Below are 18,195 nucleotides of genomic sequence, written 5' to 3'. Positions count from 1 at the left end.
TAAACATTTTTATTTAGAAAAGTTTTTGAAAGAACACAAAATGACAGACACATATAGAACTTTGGGAACATTTGTACAATGGAAGTAGGGTTCTTCATAAAGTAACTGGAATTAGCCAAGGCTAGTTTGCTCAGGCTTCCCAAGTCTCCCATGCTCCTCTCTCTTCATGTCCCCAAGTAAGGCCAGAAAGAGGAGGAGAAGGAGTGACTTCTGGAACATTCTGGTTGCTGTGAGAGAAAGAAAAAGGAAGTCAGGCAATTGTTACTTGAGTCAGCTGGCAGAAAATTTCATAAATCTGACCTCTAGAGGAGCTCCATGGTTTTTACCAGTGTGAGCCCCTCATCCCCATTCTCCACTGATTTCTGCCTGATGAGCAGAGAAGAATCTGGAAGATCCTGTTAATTTCCATTGGTCTCTCCCACTCCCACAACCCCAGAGGGCAACCGGGTTCTGGTTTTATCTTGATGGTGGAAAGAAGTATGCATTTGGGGCCAGAGGACCTGGGTTCAAATCCTTAATCTGCCCCTTTCTAGCTGAGGGAACTTGATTCAGTAATTTAATCCCCAGACCTCAGTTTCCTCATTTGTAAGAGAAGGGGCTGGGACCAAATGACTCCTAAAGTTCTAAATCGATGATCTTTTAGTTGGCAGTAAAGAAATCAGAGCAAGGGGGATTTTCACTGGAAGTATCCCCCTCTGGCTAGGCAAGTCACAGAAGGGGAGAGAACTGGACACATTTTTGAGGGATAAAACCCAAAAAAATCCCTTCCACAAACTCATCTCATCTTGCAAACTTCTAGCATTCCTGCAAAGCAAAGAGGAGAGTGGGAATATTTTGAGGCCTTCGGCCCATTTTATAGATATAATGACTAAGGCTCAGAGAAGAGATGGAACTCTAGGGGTGGGCTCATACAAGAGAGGCTCAGGCAGGAAGCCCAACCTTCCCACAAACCACCTGTTTATAGTGAGATTTCTAAGTGCTACTTTACTGATGGCATGTTCAGCTCAGAACCTCGGGTCCTTGCGATCATGGTGGACTCAACCATCCCAGAAGCTCAGGCTTGGGAGGACCCTTGAGACCACTGGGTCCAGCCTTCCTCTCAGATCAAGAATCTCCTCCACAAGGCTAACATGCAGCAGAATTCGTCTTTGAATGACTTCAAATCCACTGTTCTTTGGGAGATCTGACCATGTCGTCCCTTACCACACCCCCAACTCAATTCCAGGGGTTCCCTTTTACCACCAGAACAAAATACAAAATTCTGTTTGTCTCTCAAAGTTTTTTCTACCTTTCCAGTCCCTTGAGTCCCCACCATGCACTTAACTATCCAGTGACACCGGCCTCCTTCTATTTCTTCCTACAAGACCCTCTTTCTCCCATCTGGGTGCCTTTGGTCAGGCTGTGCCCCACCTGTGCCTAGAATGCCCACCCTACCCATCTTCACTTCCTGGCTTCCTTTGAGAAGGCTCAAATCCCACTTTCTGCTGAAAATCCTTCCTGGTCTCCCCAGCTGCTAGTGCCTTCCCTTTTCACATTGTTGTGGTTCAGTCGCCTCAGACTCTCTGTGACCCCAATTTGGAGTTTTCCTGGCAAAGATACTGGAGTGGCTTGCCATTTCCTTCTCCAGTTCATTTTACAGATGAGGAAACTGAGGCTGGGAGGGTTAAGTGACTTGCCCAGGGTCACATGAGGAGTGGGCTTGGCACTCCATCTACTGAGCCTCCCTGTAGTGTCTGGGATAACGTTATCTCCTTTATTGGGATGCTATCTTCTTGAAGGCAGGGAGGGTTTTCTCCCATTCTTCGTAGCCTGTCTAGAATGGTTCCAATCTGGCCCCAGATACTAGCGGAGACACTGGGCCAATCTCTTACTTTTGGTCTGCCTCAGTTTCCTCAGTTGTAGAATGACTGTTGGTTGTTTGAAGCATCAGAGATATTCACAAAGTGCTCAGCAAGGGGAGAGTAGTTTCCTTCCTTCCTTCCTTCCTTCCTTCCTTCCTTCCTTCCTTCCTTCCTTCCTTCCTTCCTTCCTAATATGCTAATCAATACTTGTTCCCGGACCACAATGCCTCTGATCCAATCCCCCACGGAACACGGAACCCCTCGCTGAGCATCCCCAGAAAGTGGCCCGAAGTCGGTGGCTCGGGGGACTCGGGGACCTCTCCAGCCTCTTCCCCCAGAAGGATGCTAACTCCGCCCTCCGGCCAAGCAGAACCCGTCTAATTCTTACTCCAGTAAACTCAGGTTAGGGGTGACCGGCAGCGGGGCGAGGAGGGAGGGCCAGCTGGCTCCCTGCTCCCCGCGCTTCTGCTGCGAGTTTGTCGGGTTCCCGGTGCCCCGGAGCAAAGGCAGCCCGCGCTTTCTTCACTTTGGTGGCTTTGCTTTTGTTCTCAAAGCATTTCCTGTGGATACACCGCTTTGGCCAGGCGGCTGTCGTGGTTCTCCTGGTCCACTAGTTCCCCATCTCCATTGTCAGACTGGGCTGGGGTCGCGGGGGCGGGGAGAGGGAGGGGGAGGGAGGCCAGATGTTGGCCCCGGCCCCTCGGGAAGCTGTGTTGTAATCAGGGGGAGGGCTCAGCCGAGGCATTAGCCATGTCCTCACGTGACGCCTCCCCCTCCCCGCCCCCCCCTCCACCCAGAGTATTAAAGCTGGAGTGGGACGGCCACTCGGACAGACTTCGATCTCTGTCGGCTTCTCACTCTTTGGGAAGACCCGAGCGGGAGGTCTTGAGCTCAGCTGGGCACTCCAGGCTACGGGAGACCGGGCAGGAGCCAGGAGAGGAGAAGGAAAGAGGACTTCGCGACCATGGAAGCTGCCAAGGCGGAGCGGCCCGAGAGGTGAGGAAGGGAAGCGGGGCTTAGCCCCGACAGCCGCTGCGAGCGAGCGAGGTGCTGAGAAGAGCGCGCTGGCCCCGGGGGTTCGAATCTCGCCTCTCTTGTGCCCTCTGTTTTCCAATCTGTAAAATGGGGGTGGGAGGAATGGTAGGCGATGAGGTCCCTCGCAGTTCTATGACCTCTTCCGCACTTTGGGGCTGCGATTTGGAATCAAGACGCGGGCAATCCGAGGCATCATTTACCCTCTCTGTGGCTTTGGGCTGTTACTTCCCTTTCTCTTTAGACTTGGTCTCCTTAAATGTAAATTATGGGTGGGAGAGACTGGACGACATCTACCGCTCTAACACCGTGATTCCTGGAATCTGGGGCTCTGTTTGCCCCACCCCACCCCACCCCCTCACACCTCTCCCTCTTTCTTACTTGCCCCCCCCTTGCCCTTCTGATGGTGAGGAGGTGATGCCCAGCCCCTCCCCAGTCACTCTAGAGGGAAAATCAAACTGGGTTTCAATGGTAGGGAGGGATGCTGTGATATGGGGCACCCTCAAAGCATCCCTCCATTAACTAGCTCCTCTTTGTACCCAGAGCTAAGCACCCCTCAGCTAGTGACACACATAACTTAAGCAGTCTGGACCTCCTTGGTTTCCCCATCCATAAGATGGGCAAGTGTAGGCAGTGTGGTAGAGTGGGAAGGACTTCCTCATATCCATATTGTACAATGGTCACCTACTTTTTTTTTTTTTTTAAACCCTCACCTTCTGTCTTGGAGTCAATACTGTGTATTGGCTCCAAGGCAGAAGAGTGGTAAGGGTAGGCAATGGGGGCCAAGTGACTTGCCCAGGGTCACACAGCTGGGAAGGGTCTGAGGCCAGATTTGAACCTAGGACCTCCCGTCTCTAGCCCTGGCCCTCAATCCACTGAGCTACCCAGCTGCTCCCAGTCACCTACTTTTGAAGGAGGCTCCAGATATGTCCCTTGTTCCAGCTGTCTCTCCTGAATTACTTTAGGATGGGGCAGCCACGCAGAGGGACTCCCCATTGGGAGTCAGGTACCCTCAGGATGGGGCCTGGTCTGTGAGAGGCCCACCTAGTGAGACTGAACCTCCCCTGGGCCATAGGTCACTTCTTAGGCCCCAGGTTCCAATCCTGACAAGTACTTCCTAGCTGAGTGACTGTGGGCAAGTCGCTTCCATTTCTCCGAGTGTCTTGTACTGTCTACTTCATAGCATTGGATAGATTTAGAGCTAGAAAGGACCCTGGAGACCCTATGGTCCAACTTGCCCTCATTTTACCATTTGAAGGCTGAGAGAAGTTGGGCATTGCCTCAAAGTAAATAGCAAAACTAGGACTGGCACCCGGGTATGTGTTCCAGTGGTCTTTTGACTGCTCCATGCTGTGTCTCCAGTAGGTCAAGGGATGGGGCCTGGATGCCCAGACAAGGTATTTCATGAGTGCCAGGATGAGGAAAGCTCAATAGACAATTTAAATAGTTTAAATTTTTTTCTTTTTAATTTTAATTTAATTTTATTTTTTCTCTTAAATTAATTTTATTTAATCCATCTGTATTATGATAAAGTTTTTTTAAATTTCTCTCAAATTAACTTAGTTTAATCCATTAGTATTGTGAGAAAGCATGGAATAGCATTCAAATGTCTGTCTGTCTGTCTATCAGTCTGTCCATCTACCTGCTTGTCCATCTGTCTATCTGTCCATCCATCCAGCTATCTGTCTGCCTGTCTGTCTATGTGTTGTCTGTCAGTCTATCTGTCTATCCATCCATCCGTCTGTCCATCTGTCTCTTACTTTGATATCTAAGGGTGTAATTAGAGCCCGGCCTACATGTGGGTCTTCAGGTCTTTCTGGTTAGCTTCATCCACTGACCTACACTATCACTGTCTAACGTGTTCTAGAAAGGGGAGCTGTCATCACTTCCCCCAGGTCACCCCTCAGCTACTCCAGGGGAATAGGACTACTTAGATATGCAAAAGAGGAAACAAAAACAGATAATTCCGGAGATTCAGTCTCCCTAAAAGCTCCCTCCGTAGATGTCAGCAACTCCTCTGAGACTTGGATTTCTGCTTGCCTGCCTGGGATAGACTTGAACCCAGCTCTTCCTGAGCTTAAGCTTAGCTCTCTAGTGACTTGGCTGACTTCCTCTCTTTTTCTTTAATGCAGAGGGGAAAATTTTTCTTCCCTTTTGGGGAGTGTGGACTTTTTTTTTTTTTTTTTAAATGATGGTGTTTTGTAGGTGTAGTCAGGGTGCAGCTAGGTAGATAGAGTGCCAGGTTTAGAGTCAGGAAGTCCTGGGTTCAAATCTGCCCTCATATACTTCCTAGTTGTGTGACTCTGGGCTAGTCGCTTAATCTCCATTGCCTAGGCTTTACCAATGCCCAGTATTGATTCTAAGACTGAAGGTAAGGGTTTATAGGGGGGGAAAAAGAAATGAATATTCATAGGAAGTCCAATAAGCCTTCTGCCTATGGTTTCCTTCTGTGCCTTCTCATTGACCCTTTGGTGAGCCCCAGCTGAGGTCACCTTCCATCCAGCAGACACCTGGAAGGTCAGATGGGTGCCAGCTGGCAGCCACCTCACAGGAGAAGCACCCTGAGAATGTGGGTGTCCTCGGTGTGAGCCCAGTAACGATGTGATGCTTTGGCTTCCCTTCTCCAGCATGCCTCAGGATTTGTCAGAGGCCCTGAAAGAAGCCACAAAGGAGGTTCACGCCCAGGCTGAGAATGTGGAATTCCTGCGGAATTTCCAGAAGGGGCAAGTGACCCGAGAAGGCTTCAAGGTACGGGGGGACACCTGGTATGGAACAGGGGATCGGCGGCTGGCTGGGTGGTACGGCAAGCGTGGACCTGGGACAGGCAAGGTCTGACCCTGGGGTGGGGGTAACTGAAGGGGTGACTGAGGCCCGCCTGGGTAAGTGGATCGGCTGACACTTCATTATAGGAGTGACTTCATCCATCAAGGAGAATTTGCCAGCTATGCATTAGGCATTGGGGGAATGCAAAGACCAAGAATCAACCTGCCACTCAGCACGTATTTGTTAATCACCTGTGTGGGCCAGGCAGTGGGGATGAAAAGACCAAATCCCCCAATCACAAGCATTTATTTATTTTAAACCCCACCTTCCATTTTAGAATCAATACTAAGCATTGGCTCTGAGGCAGAAGGACCTTTGGGTCCTAGGCTGAGGGAAAGGACATGAGTTCAAATGCTGACTCTGATACTTCAATCCATAAACATTTATTAAACAGCTACTATGTGTATGCCTCTGTGTTAGGCACTGGGGATACAATGACAGTGAATGAAACAACCTCGGCATGACTCTGGAAGTCATTTAGCCTCCTTGACTCTCATTTATCCTCTCAGTTTCCCTGCCTGTAAAATGTGGAAGTCAGCTTTGGAATTATGACCCTACCTGCTTTCTCAACTTTAGAGCCCCAGATGAGTATAAATTATAGTTGTCTTTATTATAAATGATTATTACTGGGGGCAGCTGGGTAGCTCAGTGGATTGAGAATCAGGCCTAGAGATGGGAGGTCCTAGGTTCAGATCTGGCCTCAGACACTTCCCAGCTGTGTGACCCTGGGCAAGTCACTTAACTCCTCCATTGCCCACCCTTACCACTCTTCCACCTAGGAGCCAATACACAGAAGTTAAGGGTTTAAAAAATAAAATAAAATAAATGATTATTACTATTATTTTGGAGAGAAGGCCAAATTCTGAGATCAAGTCCCACTACTTAGGACCTCTATGACTCTGGACATTCCCTCAATTTCTTTGAGCCTCAGTTAAAAGGGGAATAAAATTGCCCTCCTTGTAGAGGTGAGAAAAATGCCTCGTAAATGGAGCTGGGTGTTGTTGTGATGGTTCGAAGCTGACCCAGGAGGCAGGAGTTCCAGTCCTGCCTCCAACAATGGCTAACTCTAACCCTCACCCTCACCTTAACCCTAACATCCACCCTCTTTGCCCTTCAAGTCTTCTCCTGTGAAAAATGGGGATAATCTAGTAGCCTCCTTAGAGAGCTATTTTCTCTTTTTTTTTTTTTTTTTTTAAACCCTTGTACTTCGGTGTATTGTCTCATAGGTGGAAGAGTGGTAAGGGTGGGCAATGGGGGTCAAGTGACTTGCCCAGGGTCACACAGCTGGGAAGTGGCTGAGGCCAGATTTGAACCTAGGACCTCCCATCTCTAGGCCTGACTCTCACTCCACTGAGCTACCCAGCTGCCCCCCTTAGAGAGCTATTTTGCAAACAAATGTTCAACGTTGAGCTTTAATTATTAGTAAGCCTTAAAGCACTCCAGAAAGGCTAACTCCATATATGTGAGATGGTGATGATTAATGAACTCAGGTTAGGTTCTCGAGAAAGCAAAGAAAGTCCAAGTTGGGGACTAAATCCTTTGACTTCTAGATTCCGAGGATAAATAGAACTAAAAGGAGGTCACCTAGGGACAGCGAGATGCTACAGTGGATAGAACTCTCCAGCCTGGGGCAAGAAAGATCTGAGCTCACATCTGCCCTTGGACACTTGCTAGCTGTGTGATCTTGGGCAAGTCACTTAACTCCTGTTTGCCTCAGTTCCTAGTCTGTAAAATGAGGACACACTGGAGAAGGAAAGGGCCAACTACTCTGGTAAAATTTGCCAAGAAAACCCCATGGACAAATGCAGAGTCAGACATAGCCAGAAAACAACAGAGAAGTCACTGGGTCCATCCCAAGCCTACCTCGAGCCCAGAGAGTAGAAGGTAACTTGCCCAAGGCCCCCTGACTGCTTAGGGCCGTGATGGTGAGAGACCCCAGCCCAGTCCCTTGCTCTTGACCACCTGTCCCCCTCCCAGAGCTGCCAGGTGCCTGGGTCCTCCCCTTCAGCCACCTCTTTCGCCTTGTATCGGCTCCCCAGAACTGTGCCATTGACTTGACTTATTGGCTTGACTCCATCGAGCAGGGAAGGGCAGAACTGGCTTGGACCCCACTATGGTCTAGAGTTATATTTACCCAAAGGGTGTTACTCTCTCCCAGCTAAGTTATGGCTAGGGCGGATGGACTTTGCCTTGGAGTCACTAAGCTCATTCTGGGGCCAAAGAGCCACTGCCCCTTACCGAATGGGATGGCTCTAAGGACATTGGGGGGGGGGGAATTTCCCCTCTTTTTTTAATTGCAGGAAATTTCCCAGAATAACACAGTGGTACAGTGGGAAAAGACCATAGAAAGATGTAGATTCCTAAGATTTAAAGGTGGAAAGGAGCCTAAAGACCCTTTGGTGAAAGCCCTTCATTTTATAGATGAAGAAACAGACTCAGGGGCTTTAAGTGACTGATCCACAGTCACACAAATAGTATGTAGCAAAGTCACTTTCAGAACTGGGAGGACCCTTAGAAGACAGATATTCCTCCCACCCCCTCTCTTTTTTTGTTGTTGTTGTTGAAGCAAGTAGGGTGAAGTGACTTGCCTAGGGTCATGCAGCTAGTAAGTGTCTGAGGCTGGATTTGAACCCATAAAGATGAGACTTCCTGATTCTAACCCCGGTGCTCTTCCATTGAGCCACCTAGCTACTCCTCACCCCTTCATTTTTACACATAAGGAAACTGAGGCCCAGAGAAGGGCAAGCACTTTGAGGACTGGAACCTTGTCTTATCCACTATTTGTATGCCAAAACATTTGTAGTGCATGCAAAAGACACTTAATAAGTGTTTATTGATTGAATGGCTATTACCTGAACTTGACCCAAATCTTGTGAATTAAGGGTCCTTCTCATAAATGAGGATATAAATGAAGGTTCCGAGAGATTGCCTTGTGCAAGGTCACATAGCTAGTGAGCATTTAGGGGAGGATTTGAACTCTGGTCTTTCTGAATCCCAAGTCCATCTTTCTGTCACATGGGCTGCCTCCTTGGTATTTCCAGAAATAGGAGCTCTTCCATCGTTAGGCGAGACTTTGTCCCCTTCTTGACTGTTTATCCGAGTTGCTAATAGCTGACTGGAGTTAATGAATTATTGACTGATTGAATGAAAAAGTGATTCTTGTTAAGTCCTTGCTAGTTGCCAAGATTGTGCCAAGGCTGAGAATACAGATGCTTCTCTTAGACAGTTCCTGCTTCCAGGGAGCCCTCCTTCTAGTGGGGAGGGAACAGCGGCAGCAAAGGACGCCTCTCGGGAGTCAGAGCTAGAAGTCAGATGGAGAGGACTAGAGCTCCTTAGGGTGCAGCAACAAAGCAAATGGCAAGGGACCATTTTTTTTTCAACTCTTACTTTCTGTCCTAGTAACAACTAAAAACTAGGGCTCGGCACACGAGGTTATGTGACTTGCCCAGGTTCACGTAGCTAGGAAGTGTCTGAGGCCAGATTTGAACCCAGATCCTCCAGACTTGGTACTCGATCCACTGTGCCACCTAGCTGCCCTTGCAACGGATCTTCTTTATTTGCTTTTCCATGAATCAAGCCGTATCATTTGACGAAGCAAAACTTTCCTCTTGCCCACCCTTGGGAAGTTCCAAAATCTGGGGGAACAGATCAGAGTGGGGACCTGAAGAGAAGAAGGAGGGGGCATAAATAGCTGACCTTGGGAGGTTTGGAGAAAGAGCCCGGACTTTGCCTTTAGGACCTGTTGCTTCCTTTTCAGAGCCTTAATTTGCCTCATTTGTAAAATGGGGATAACATCTGCCCTTCCTAACTCCCAGTCTGGCTTAGACTAGTGGTTCCCAAACTTTTTTGGCCTACTGTCCCCTTTCCAGAAAAAATATGACTTAGCCCCCAGGAAATTAATTTAAAAAAAATTTTAATAGCAATTAATAGGAAAGATCAATGCACCTGTGGCCATCACCGCCTTCCTGGATTGCTGCAGCACCCACCAGGGGGCAGTGGCGCCCACTTTGGGAATCGCTGAGTTAGAGAATCAAAGAGGAGTCAAGTCACTTTGTAGCTGCCAAAAGGGCTATGTGAAAGCCAGCTTTTATAATTCTCCAGGAGAAGGACAAATAGAGCCTGTGTTTTGTTTGTTTGTTTGAAACTCTTACTTTCCATCTTGGAATCAGTACTAGATATTGGTTCTGAGGCAGAAGAATGGAGATGGCTAGGCAACGAGGTCTTGTTTTTGAGTTAAGTGACTTGCCCAGGATCACACACAGGTAGGGAACGTCTGAGGTCAGATTTGAACCCCAGACCTCCCGTCTCTAGATCCAATTCCCTATCCACTGAGCCACCTCGCTGCCCCCCTCAGACGCGTGTAATGACCGATGACTTGGTTTCAGATGGTGATGTCTTCTCTGTATCACATCTATTTGGCCTTGGAAGAGGAGATGGAAAGGAATAAGAGCCACCCGGCTGTCGTGCCCATCTACTTCCCTGAGGAGCTGAACCGCGGGCCCGCGCTGGAGCAGGACATGAAGTTCTGGTACGGCCGCCAGTGGAGGCACGAGATCCCTTACACGGAGGCCACAAAGAAGTACGTGGAGCGGCTTCACGAGCTGGGCCGCGCGGAGCCCGCGCTGCTGGTGGCCCACGCCTACACGCGCTACCTGGGGGACCTCTCGGGGGGTCAGATCCTCAAGAAGATTGCTCAGAAGTCCCTGGAGCTCCCCAGCACGGGGGAAGGGGTGGCCTTCTTCACTTTCCCAGGCATCGCCAACGCCACCAAATTCAAGCAGCTTTACCGTTCCCGCATGAACGCCATCGAGATGAGCGCAGCCACCAAGAAGAAGGTGGTGGAGGAGGCACAGACCTCCTTCCTCCTGAACATTGAGGTGAGCCTCCCCTGGCCAGCAGGGCTGGACAGCAAGTCTGTCTGGGCGGGGAAAGAGCTCGAGACCCAAAGGAAGGGATGGCCAGTCCTAGAGTCTTCACTCTGGATCCATTCCCAGAGAAAGAGGACCAGAGGCGAGATGAGGGAGGACGGTGGTCCTTGAGAATGAAAGATGGGAGACGGGACTAAGAGAAACCCAAACTGGGATGAGACAGACAACCAGATGGCCATCCTCTTCTTTCTCTCATGGCGCCATCTTGCTTGAGTATCTAAATCAGTGGTTCCCAAACTTTTTTGGCCTGCCACCCCCTTTCCAAAATAAATATTACTTAGCCCCCTGGAAATTAATTTTTAAAAATTTTAATAGCAACTAATAGGAAAGATAAATGCCCCTGTGGCCATCACCACCCTCTGGATCACTGCAGCACCCACCAGGGGGCGGTGGCGCCCACTATGGGAATCACTGATCTAAACTTAGCATCTTCTGATCTAGGGGTGTGTGTTCTTGGGTTCTCAGGTGTTTGAGGAGCTGCAGGAGTTGTTATCCAAGAACCAGGAGAATGGGAACATTTCTGGGAAGCAGGAGCTTCGCAAAAGGGCAGGCCACAAAGGACAAGGTAAGATCTTGAAGACCAGCACTCTTCTCCAGCCACTTTTTCCGCTCTCCACCAAACTTTCTAAGAGAAGCTGGTCAACTGGTGATCTCCACTTGCCGTGTTATTAAGAATGAATGTTCTCTTCTCTCCCTCTCATTAGGCTGTATGCAGCCTACAAATGTTATATTTGATCTGCTTGACCTCAGAGGATGGAACTGGATGCAATGGAAGGAAGTTAGAGGGAAGCAGATTTCTGCTTCTTTTGAGGCAAAATTTCCAAAGGCAGCTTAAAGTAGTTAGAGTGCCGGACCTGGAGTTAGGAAAACTTGGATTTAAATCCAGGCCCAGATACTTACTAGCAGTTTAATCCTGGGGAAACCACTTAACCTCTGTTTGCTTCAGTTTCCTCAACTGTAAAATGGGGATAATAACAGCATCTATAATAGGGTTGTCGTGAGAATCAAATGAGATATTTATAAAGCACTTTGCAAAACTTACCGAGCTATTTAAATGCTATTATTATTATTATTTTAACAGTTTAAACAATTTCAAAGTGGAATGGGCCGCCTTGAGAATTTGGGGTTGCCTCTTACCTGAGGCTGAATGACCACTTGCTGGGGATATTGTCAAGATGATTCCTGCTGGGATTGGGGTGGCCTTCCAGGTGGTCCTCCTAGTTCTGAGAATCTGAGATTTCATTAGCATCAACCCACTGAAAAGCTTGGAAACTGGAGTTGGGGATACAAAGATGAGCGAGCAGATCCCTGCCCTCAAAGAGCTTACAGCATAATTGTAGAGAGAGATCATACACATCAGTTATTCTCCTTTGAGTTTTTGGTGGGTGAGAGTTCCCATTTCAGCAATTTAAACCAATTCTAAATCAAAAGTCAATCAATCAATACAAATTTATTAAGCACCTACTATGTGCCAGATGGGTAGCTGGGTGGCACAATAAATAGACCACCATGTCCTGGTGTCAGGAAGACCCGAGTTCAAATGTAGCCTCAGCCACTTCCTAACTATGTAATCCTGAGCAATTCTTTTAACCCTGATTAACTCACTTTCCTCATCTGTAAAATGAGCTGGAGAAGGAAATGGCAAACCACTTCAGTATCTTTGCCAAGAAAACCCCAAATGGGGTCATAAAGAGTTGGACACAAACAGTAACAACATTTCAGGACTTGTGCTAAACACTGGATATGCAAAAAGAGTCAAAAGACAATCCCTGTCCTAAAGGTGCTTACAAGTGAGTTAGAATCAGAAACATTTGCTCCAGTCTGTTGTTCCTTCTCTTTCTTTTCCTTCCTCCCCCCCTTCCTCCCTCCCTTCCTCCCTCCCTTCTTTCCTTCCTTTCTCCCTCCCTCCCTTCCTCCCTTCCTTCCTTCCTTCTTCCTTCCTTCCTTCCTTCCTCTTTCTTTCTTTCTTTCTTTCTTTCTTTCTTTCTTTCTTTCTTTCTTTCTTTCTTTCTTTCTTTCTTTCTTTCCTTTCCTCCTTCCTTCCTTCTTTTCTTCTTTTCTTCCTACTTCCCTCCCTCCCTCCCTCCCTTCCTTCCCTCCTTCCCTCTCCTTCTATCTTAGAATCTATACTAAATAGCAGTTCCAAGACATACAAGTGGTAAGAACTAGGCAATAGGGGTTATTGATCCATCTAGCTGGCACCTTACCATTACTTTTCTGTGTGACCTTGGAGGTTGGAGAACCTCTCTGGGCTTTACTTTTCCTCCCTTGAATTAGAATCATAACTTTAAAACTCCAGGATACCTCTGAGGAAGCTATGTAGTCCAACTTTCCTGTTTTTTAGAGAAAAAGAGGTCTAAGGAGGCTAAATGATTTAGGACCACAGGATCAAAGAGCTGGTTGGGGCTTGTGAGGTTATCAAATTCCCTCCTTTAACAGGTGAGGAAATGGGAGCCTTGGGGAGTTAACTGACTTATCCAAGATCATATAAGTAATATGATTAGATTGTGAGCTTCTTGAGAATAAGGACTGTCTTTTGCCTCTTTTCATATCCCCAGCACTTAGCACAATACCTGGCATGTAGCAGGTACTTAATAAATATTAATCAAATTAAATAGATTTCAGATCTGAGATTTGAACCCAGATCTTTTGACTTGAAATGCAATGATCTTTCCTCCACCCCATCCTGCCTTTCTCTTTCTACTTGTGTCATCTTAAGAGAAATCACCCCAAGAAATCTTATGTTCTCTCATCTATGAAATAAATTAGTCACTGACTCCCAAAGTCCTCTCCATTTCTAAATCCTGTGACCTCTTCGTGCTCCCAATTCTCCAATGGCATCATTAACTCCATCTTTTATGAGCTTAATAAACTTTCTCTTTGCTCTTGGGGCCACGTGTTTTCTGCCTTCTCTCTTTATTCCCTTCCTCTGACTGTATCTCGTTGTCACGCCCCACTAGTAGCCTCTGTTTGCGTGGCTTGTCAGGGTGCCCTGAGTTTCCCATCTCTTGGATGGGTATCGCGTGGCTCAGGAGATGAGGTGACGTCCGACACACAGGCTTTGGGAATTGGCCACCAGAAGGGATTTAAGGGCCCAGAGGAGAAAACCGCTGCTGGGGAGGCATGAGAAGGCTCCGTCCGTCATCAAGGGAAGGTCCCTCCCTCGGTGCACAGCCTGGAGCCCCAGCGGTGCCTGCTCGTGCTGGAATCGATATTAATCCTGCTCCCTTCAGAGGCACCCTTTACAGGTTGTCCCTTGAGAGAAGCTGTCACTAGTGAGGGGAGAATAAAAACAAAAAGCCCTGTACTATGGAGGCAGTGTGGTCCAGTAGAGAGAGCCCTGACTTTGGAGCCAAAGGATCTGAGTTCAAATCCTACCTAGGATGCTTAACTGTCATTCTTAATTATGAACAAGTCATTTAATCTCTCTGGACTCCAGTTTCTTTATCTGTAAGAAGAAGGGCGAATGATTTAATTTTTAACGTAAAGATTTATTTTCAATATTGAGGGCTGAGTCTGAGACTCAATTCAGAACCCATGAATAGAAATAATTCAATGGGGGGGCAGCAGGGTGGCTCAGTGCATTGAGAGCCAGCCTGGAGATGGGAGGTCTTAGATTCAAATCTGGCCTCAGACACTTCCTAGCTGTGCGACTTTAGGCAAGTCACTTGACCCCCATTGCCTACCCCCTAGTGCTCTTCTGCCTTAGAACCAATACACAGTATTGGTTCTAAAATGGAAGGTCAGGATTTAAAAAAAAAAAAAGATTTCAATATATTAGAAATAAATCCTTTTAGGGAATTGGACTAGATGGCTCTGAGGTCCCTTCTGGATCTGCAGAGCCATAGACTTGGGTTTCCCTCTCAGATTATCTTCCATCTATTCATTTTTTTGTTTTGTGTTTTTATTTCCAAACCCTCACCTTCTGTCTTAGAATTAATACTATACATTCATTCCAAGGCAGAAGAGGCATTTGGGATCTAGTGACTTGCCCTGGGTTACTCAGCTAGATTTGAATCTAGGACCTCCCATCCCCAGGCCAGGTTCCCCATCCCCTGAGCCGCCTACCTGCATCTTCTTCTGTCTTCTCCTTCTCTCTCTCACGGGTTCCTAGTTGCCACCTCCGCTGAAATGATGAGTAGATGTTGTCACCTCCATTGGAATGTGAGGGCCTTCGGGGCAAGTAGGATGATTTTGCCTCTCCTGTGTATTTTCTGTGCTTGGCACAAAGTAATAATGCCTGCCACTGACTGCCCACCTGAAGAATGCGGATCAGCCCTCCCACGCCGCCTCTCCAATTTCTCCAGGGTGCTTGAGTCGGACTTCTGAACCTTTAGGGATCACAGAGCCTATCCATCTGGAAGCCAAGAAGCTGGGCGGGCCTTCTAGAGAACCTGCCCATCCTTTGCTAGCCAAACCAATCTAACCGGCATTGGGGAAGCTCCTCCTGTGCGCCAGGCATTGTGGCCGACGATAGGAAACAGACCCTGACTCCAAGAAGTTTACGTTCTAATGGAGAGAAACTAAATATAGGTCAATTCTAGAAATGGAGGCCTTAGAGCGGCCGAGTCCGGTCTTACCCCAAATCTCAGAGCTGGTGATGGCAGATTTGAGCCTACTTGTGATCCTCAATCCATATCTGATCCTAGCTGGAGGGGGCCTCAGAGGCTACCCAATCTAATTTTAAAAAGGAGGAACCTGAGGCCTAAGTGGGGAAGTGATTTAGGATTAAAAGATGTGGTTCTCAAGCCAGAAGGGACCACAAAAGCTGTACAACCCTTTTACTAAAATATTTAACTTTTGTGCTAACTCTCATTTTACGAAGACAACAATGGAACAGTCCTTGCCCTCAGCATGTTTACCTTCTTCCTACTTGAGGTGTCCCTCTCTCCTTTCTAGTAGTCTTTTTTCCCCAGAACTCTATGTCTTTGGGGGAAACTAGGGAGGTCTTTGTTTCCATTCATAGAACCCGAAAACATTGGGTTTAAGGTTCTGCTCCAAAACAACTCTATGACAAGGGCTTACAAACACTGATTGACAGACTAATTACAAAGGAAATTCATTTTTATTAAATATTTTAAAAGAATATTTTATTCTTTTTTATTTTAAAAGATTTTAATATTTAATTTTATAATTTAAAAAAGAAATCATTGAATTACTTTAATAGCTTGGCCTCGGTTTAGTTTTTATTTTATTTTAAATATTTTAAAAGAAAACTCAAGTTCCTGGATTCTCAATTCCTCTTAATTCTAGTGCCTCCCCTCTTCATTATTTCCTATTTTTCATGTATAGAGCTTGCTTTGTATGAATTTATTTTATGTCGCCTCCTCAATTCGAAAGCAAGCTCCTCGGGGGAAGGGTTGTCTTTTCCCTGTTTATGTCCTTTAGTACCTGGCACATAGTAGGCACTTAATTAACACTGATTGATTGATTAATGCACCCCAGATCCAGTTAGTATCTAAGGCTGCTAGCTTTTGGTCCCATCAAGAGGCAGAAAGAGCCCTGATTTCTGAAAAAACCTCTAAAGATAAGAGTTGTCTGGGAGTTGAATGGACTGCCTTGGGGGATAATGGGTCACCCATCACTGGGGGCCTTCAGGTAGAAGTTGTGAGAATTAAAAGTAATATTCAAAATACTCCAAGTATTATATTTAATAAGATTTATTAAAAACAACTTGAAGTAAAAAGGAAAGTAAAAAGCTAGAGCAAAGAGGGAGCCAACCTAGCCATGCAGGGGGAAAAAGAGAAAGAGAGGCGGAGTTACACACAACTATATAAAACAATGTAAACATGCAACTTGGGGATGAAGGGAAAAGGATGCTGGGTAATGAAAAAGAATTCTGGGAGATGGAGTCCAAAGGTTCAAGATTTCTAATTAATATAAAGTTGGACTACCATGTTTTGAAGACGATGTAGAAGGGACCCATGGCCTGGTACCATGTTGGATTTGATGATGTTGGAGTTAACTACTCATTCTTTTTTTTTTATTATTAAAAAATTTTATTTAGAATATTTTTCCACGATTCCATGATTCACGGTTTTTCCCACCTCTTTTCCCTCCCCCCTCCTGGAGCTGACAAGCAGTTTTACTGGGCTATATATATATTATTGTTCAAAATCTATTTCCATGTTGTTCCTATTTGCAGTAGAGTTATCCTTTAACATCAAACCTCTAGAGAATCCCATCCCCATTGAACCACGGGGCTGATCGTGTTTTTCTTCTGTGTTTCTATTCCCAAAGTTCTTTCTCTGGTTGTGGTTTAGCTTCTAATTCTAAGATTTTTCTCTTTTAGGCCTGACTTCCACAGAGACTCCTTCCCAGAAGCCTCAGCAAAAGCACCTGTCCCACTCCCCTGTTCTCCGCTGGGTCCTCACCCTCTCCTTCATAGTGGCCACAGTCGCTATGGGCTTCTATGCCATGTGATAGAACCCGAAGAGACGAGACACTCCGGGGTGACCTCCCAAGGCCTCCCCTACTGAGCCCATAGACTGCCTCCAGCCCAGAGCCGTTTCCTAAGCAGGGGACCAAAAAAAGCCACTTGACTAGACCTCTTCAGGCCGCTGCGGGCCAGCCACCGCAGGGCCTTGGCCCTGGAACTCTCTCCTCCATCGGACAAGATGGAGGAGAGTCCCGATGCACTTCCGGCCTGAGTCTTGAACTTTGAAGGGGCCTTCGGTGGGGGCCCACAGATGTAGCATTCCTCTCTCAGTTCTTACAAGGAAGCCCAGGAAGAGCCCTGACCCACCTGCCAAGCTCCTGGGTTCCCTGCCCTTCCTTATTTGACCCAGAAGTGACCGCTTTCCCTCTGGCCTTACAGACTGGTTTCTGCTTTTGCATTCAGAAATGTTGTGTCTTTTTGTTCAAAGTCACTTTTCGGGTGGGGTTTTGTTTGGTCCCATCTTCACAGTGTTTGTTTTTCTTTTTTTTCCCCCCAGGGTCAGGGGAAGGAGTTTTGCCTCATTTTGTTGGGGGTGTGTTTGTATGTGTGTTTTTAAATAACACGGTTCTAATGCCAGTGGCCTTGAGCCTAACTATCTGTAAACTTCCAATAAACAGTGTTGTCTAACTTCTCAGTATCTGGCTCCCAGGGAGGTTTGTTTTATTGGACAAATGCCTCGGGGAAGGGTCAAATTCCAGGTGTCCTGTTTTGTTCTGAGGACTTTGAAGTCTAGTTCCTGGAGGCTGGGCCATCATTGTGCCTTGTAGACCCAGAGCTGGTCAAATCCAAAGTCTTCCTATGAGAGATGATGGCGCTGAAGCCAGAGGGCCCTTGTGCCTTGGGATCCTCATAGCTTCAGAACTGAGAGCAATGAGGAAACTGAGGCTCAGAGAAAAATGATTTGAGGTCATAAATTCAGAGTTAGAGGTCATGGAGTCTGAGCCCCTCATTTTACAGCTGAGGGAACTTAGATAAAGTGAGAAATAACTTGGGATTTTAAATTCAGGGTTAGATAGGATGGTGGAGGCCATGGAGGCCAACACCCCATTTTACAGATGAGGACCAGAGAGTGGAAATAATCTGTGTAGGCTCACGGGGCAGAAAATGGCCCAGTCAGGATTTGAACTCTGGT

General features: G+C 47.0%; 1 protein-coding gene across 1 annotated transcript; it reads left to right on the top strand.

Annotated features, from left to right (window-relative positions):
• The first annotated feature begins 2,692 nt into the window (after positions 1-2,692).
• HMOX1 (heme oxygenase 1) lies at positions 2,693-17,700 on the top strand. The gene is made up of 5 exons (XM_044677541.1): positions 2,693-2,837; positions 5,501-5,621; positions 10,082-10,573; positions 11,090-11,189; positions 16,917-17,700. The coding sequence occupies exons 1-5, from the start codon at positions 2,806-2,808 to the stop codon at positions 17,045-17,047; spliced, it is 876 nt and encodes a 291-aa protein (XP_044533476.1). The 5' UTR covers positions 2,693-2,805; the 3' UTR covers positions 17,048-17,700.
• The last annotated feature ends 495 nt before the right edge of the window (positions 17,701-18,195 follow it).

Source organism: Gracilinanus agilis, chromosome 5 (assembly GCF_016433145.1).
Source record: "Gracilinanus agilis isolate LMUSP501 chromosome 5, AgileGrace, whole genome shotgun sequence".
In the NCBI taxonomy this organism is placed as follows: Eukaryota; Metazoa; Chordata; class Mammalia; order Didelphimorphia; family Didelphidae; genus Gracilinanus; species Gracilinanus agilis.
Note: the sequence above shows the minus strand (reverse complement) of the source record. Positions and strands in the feature narration are given on the sequence as shown.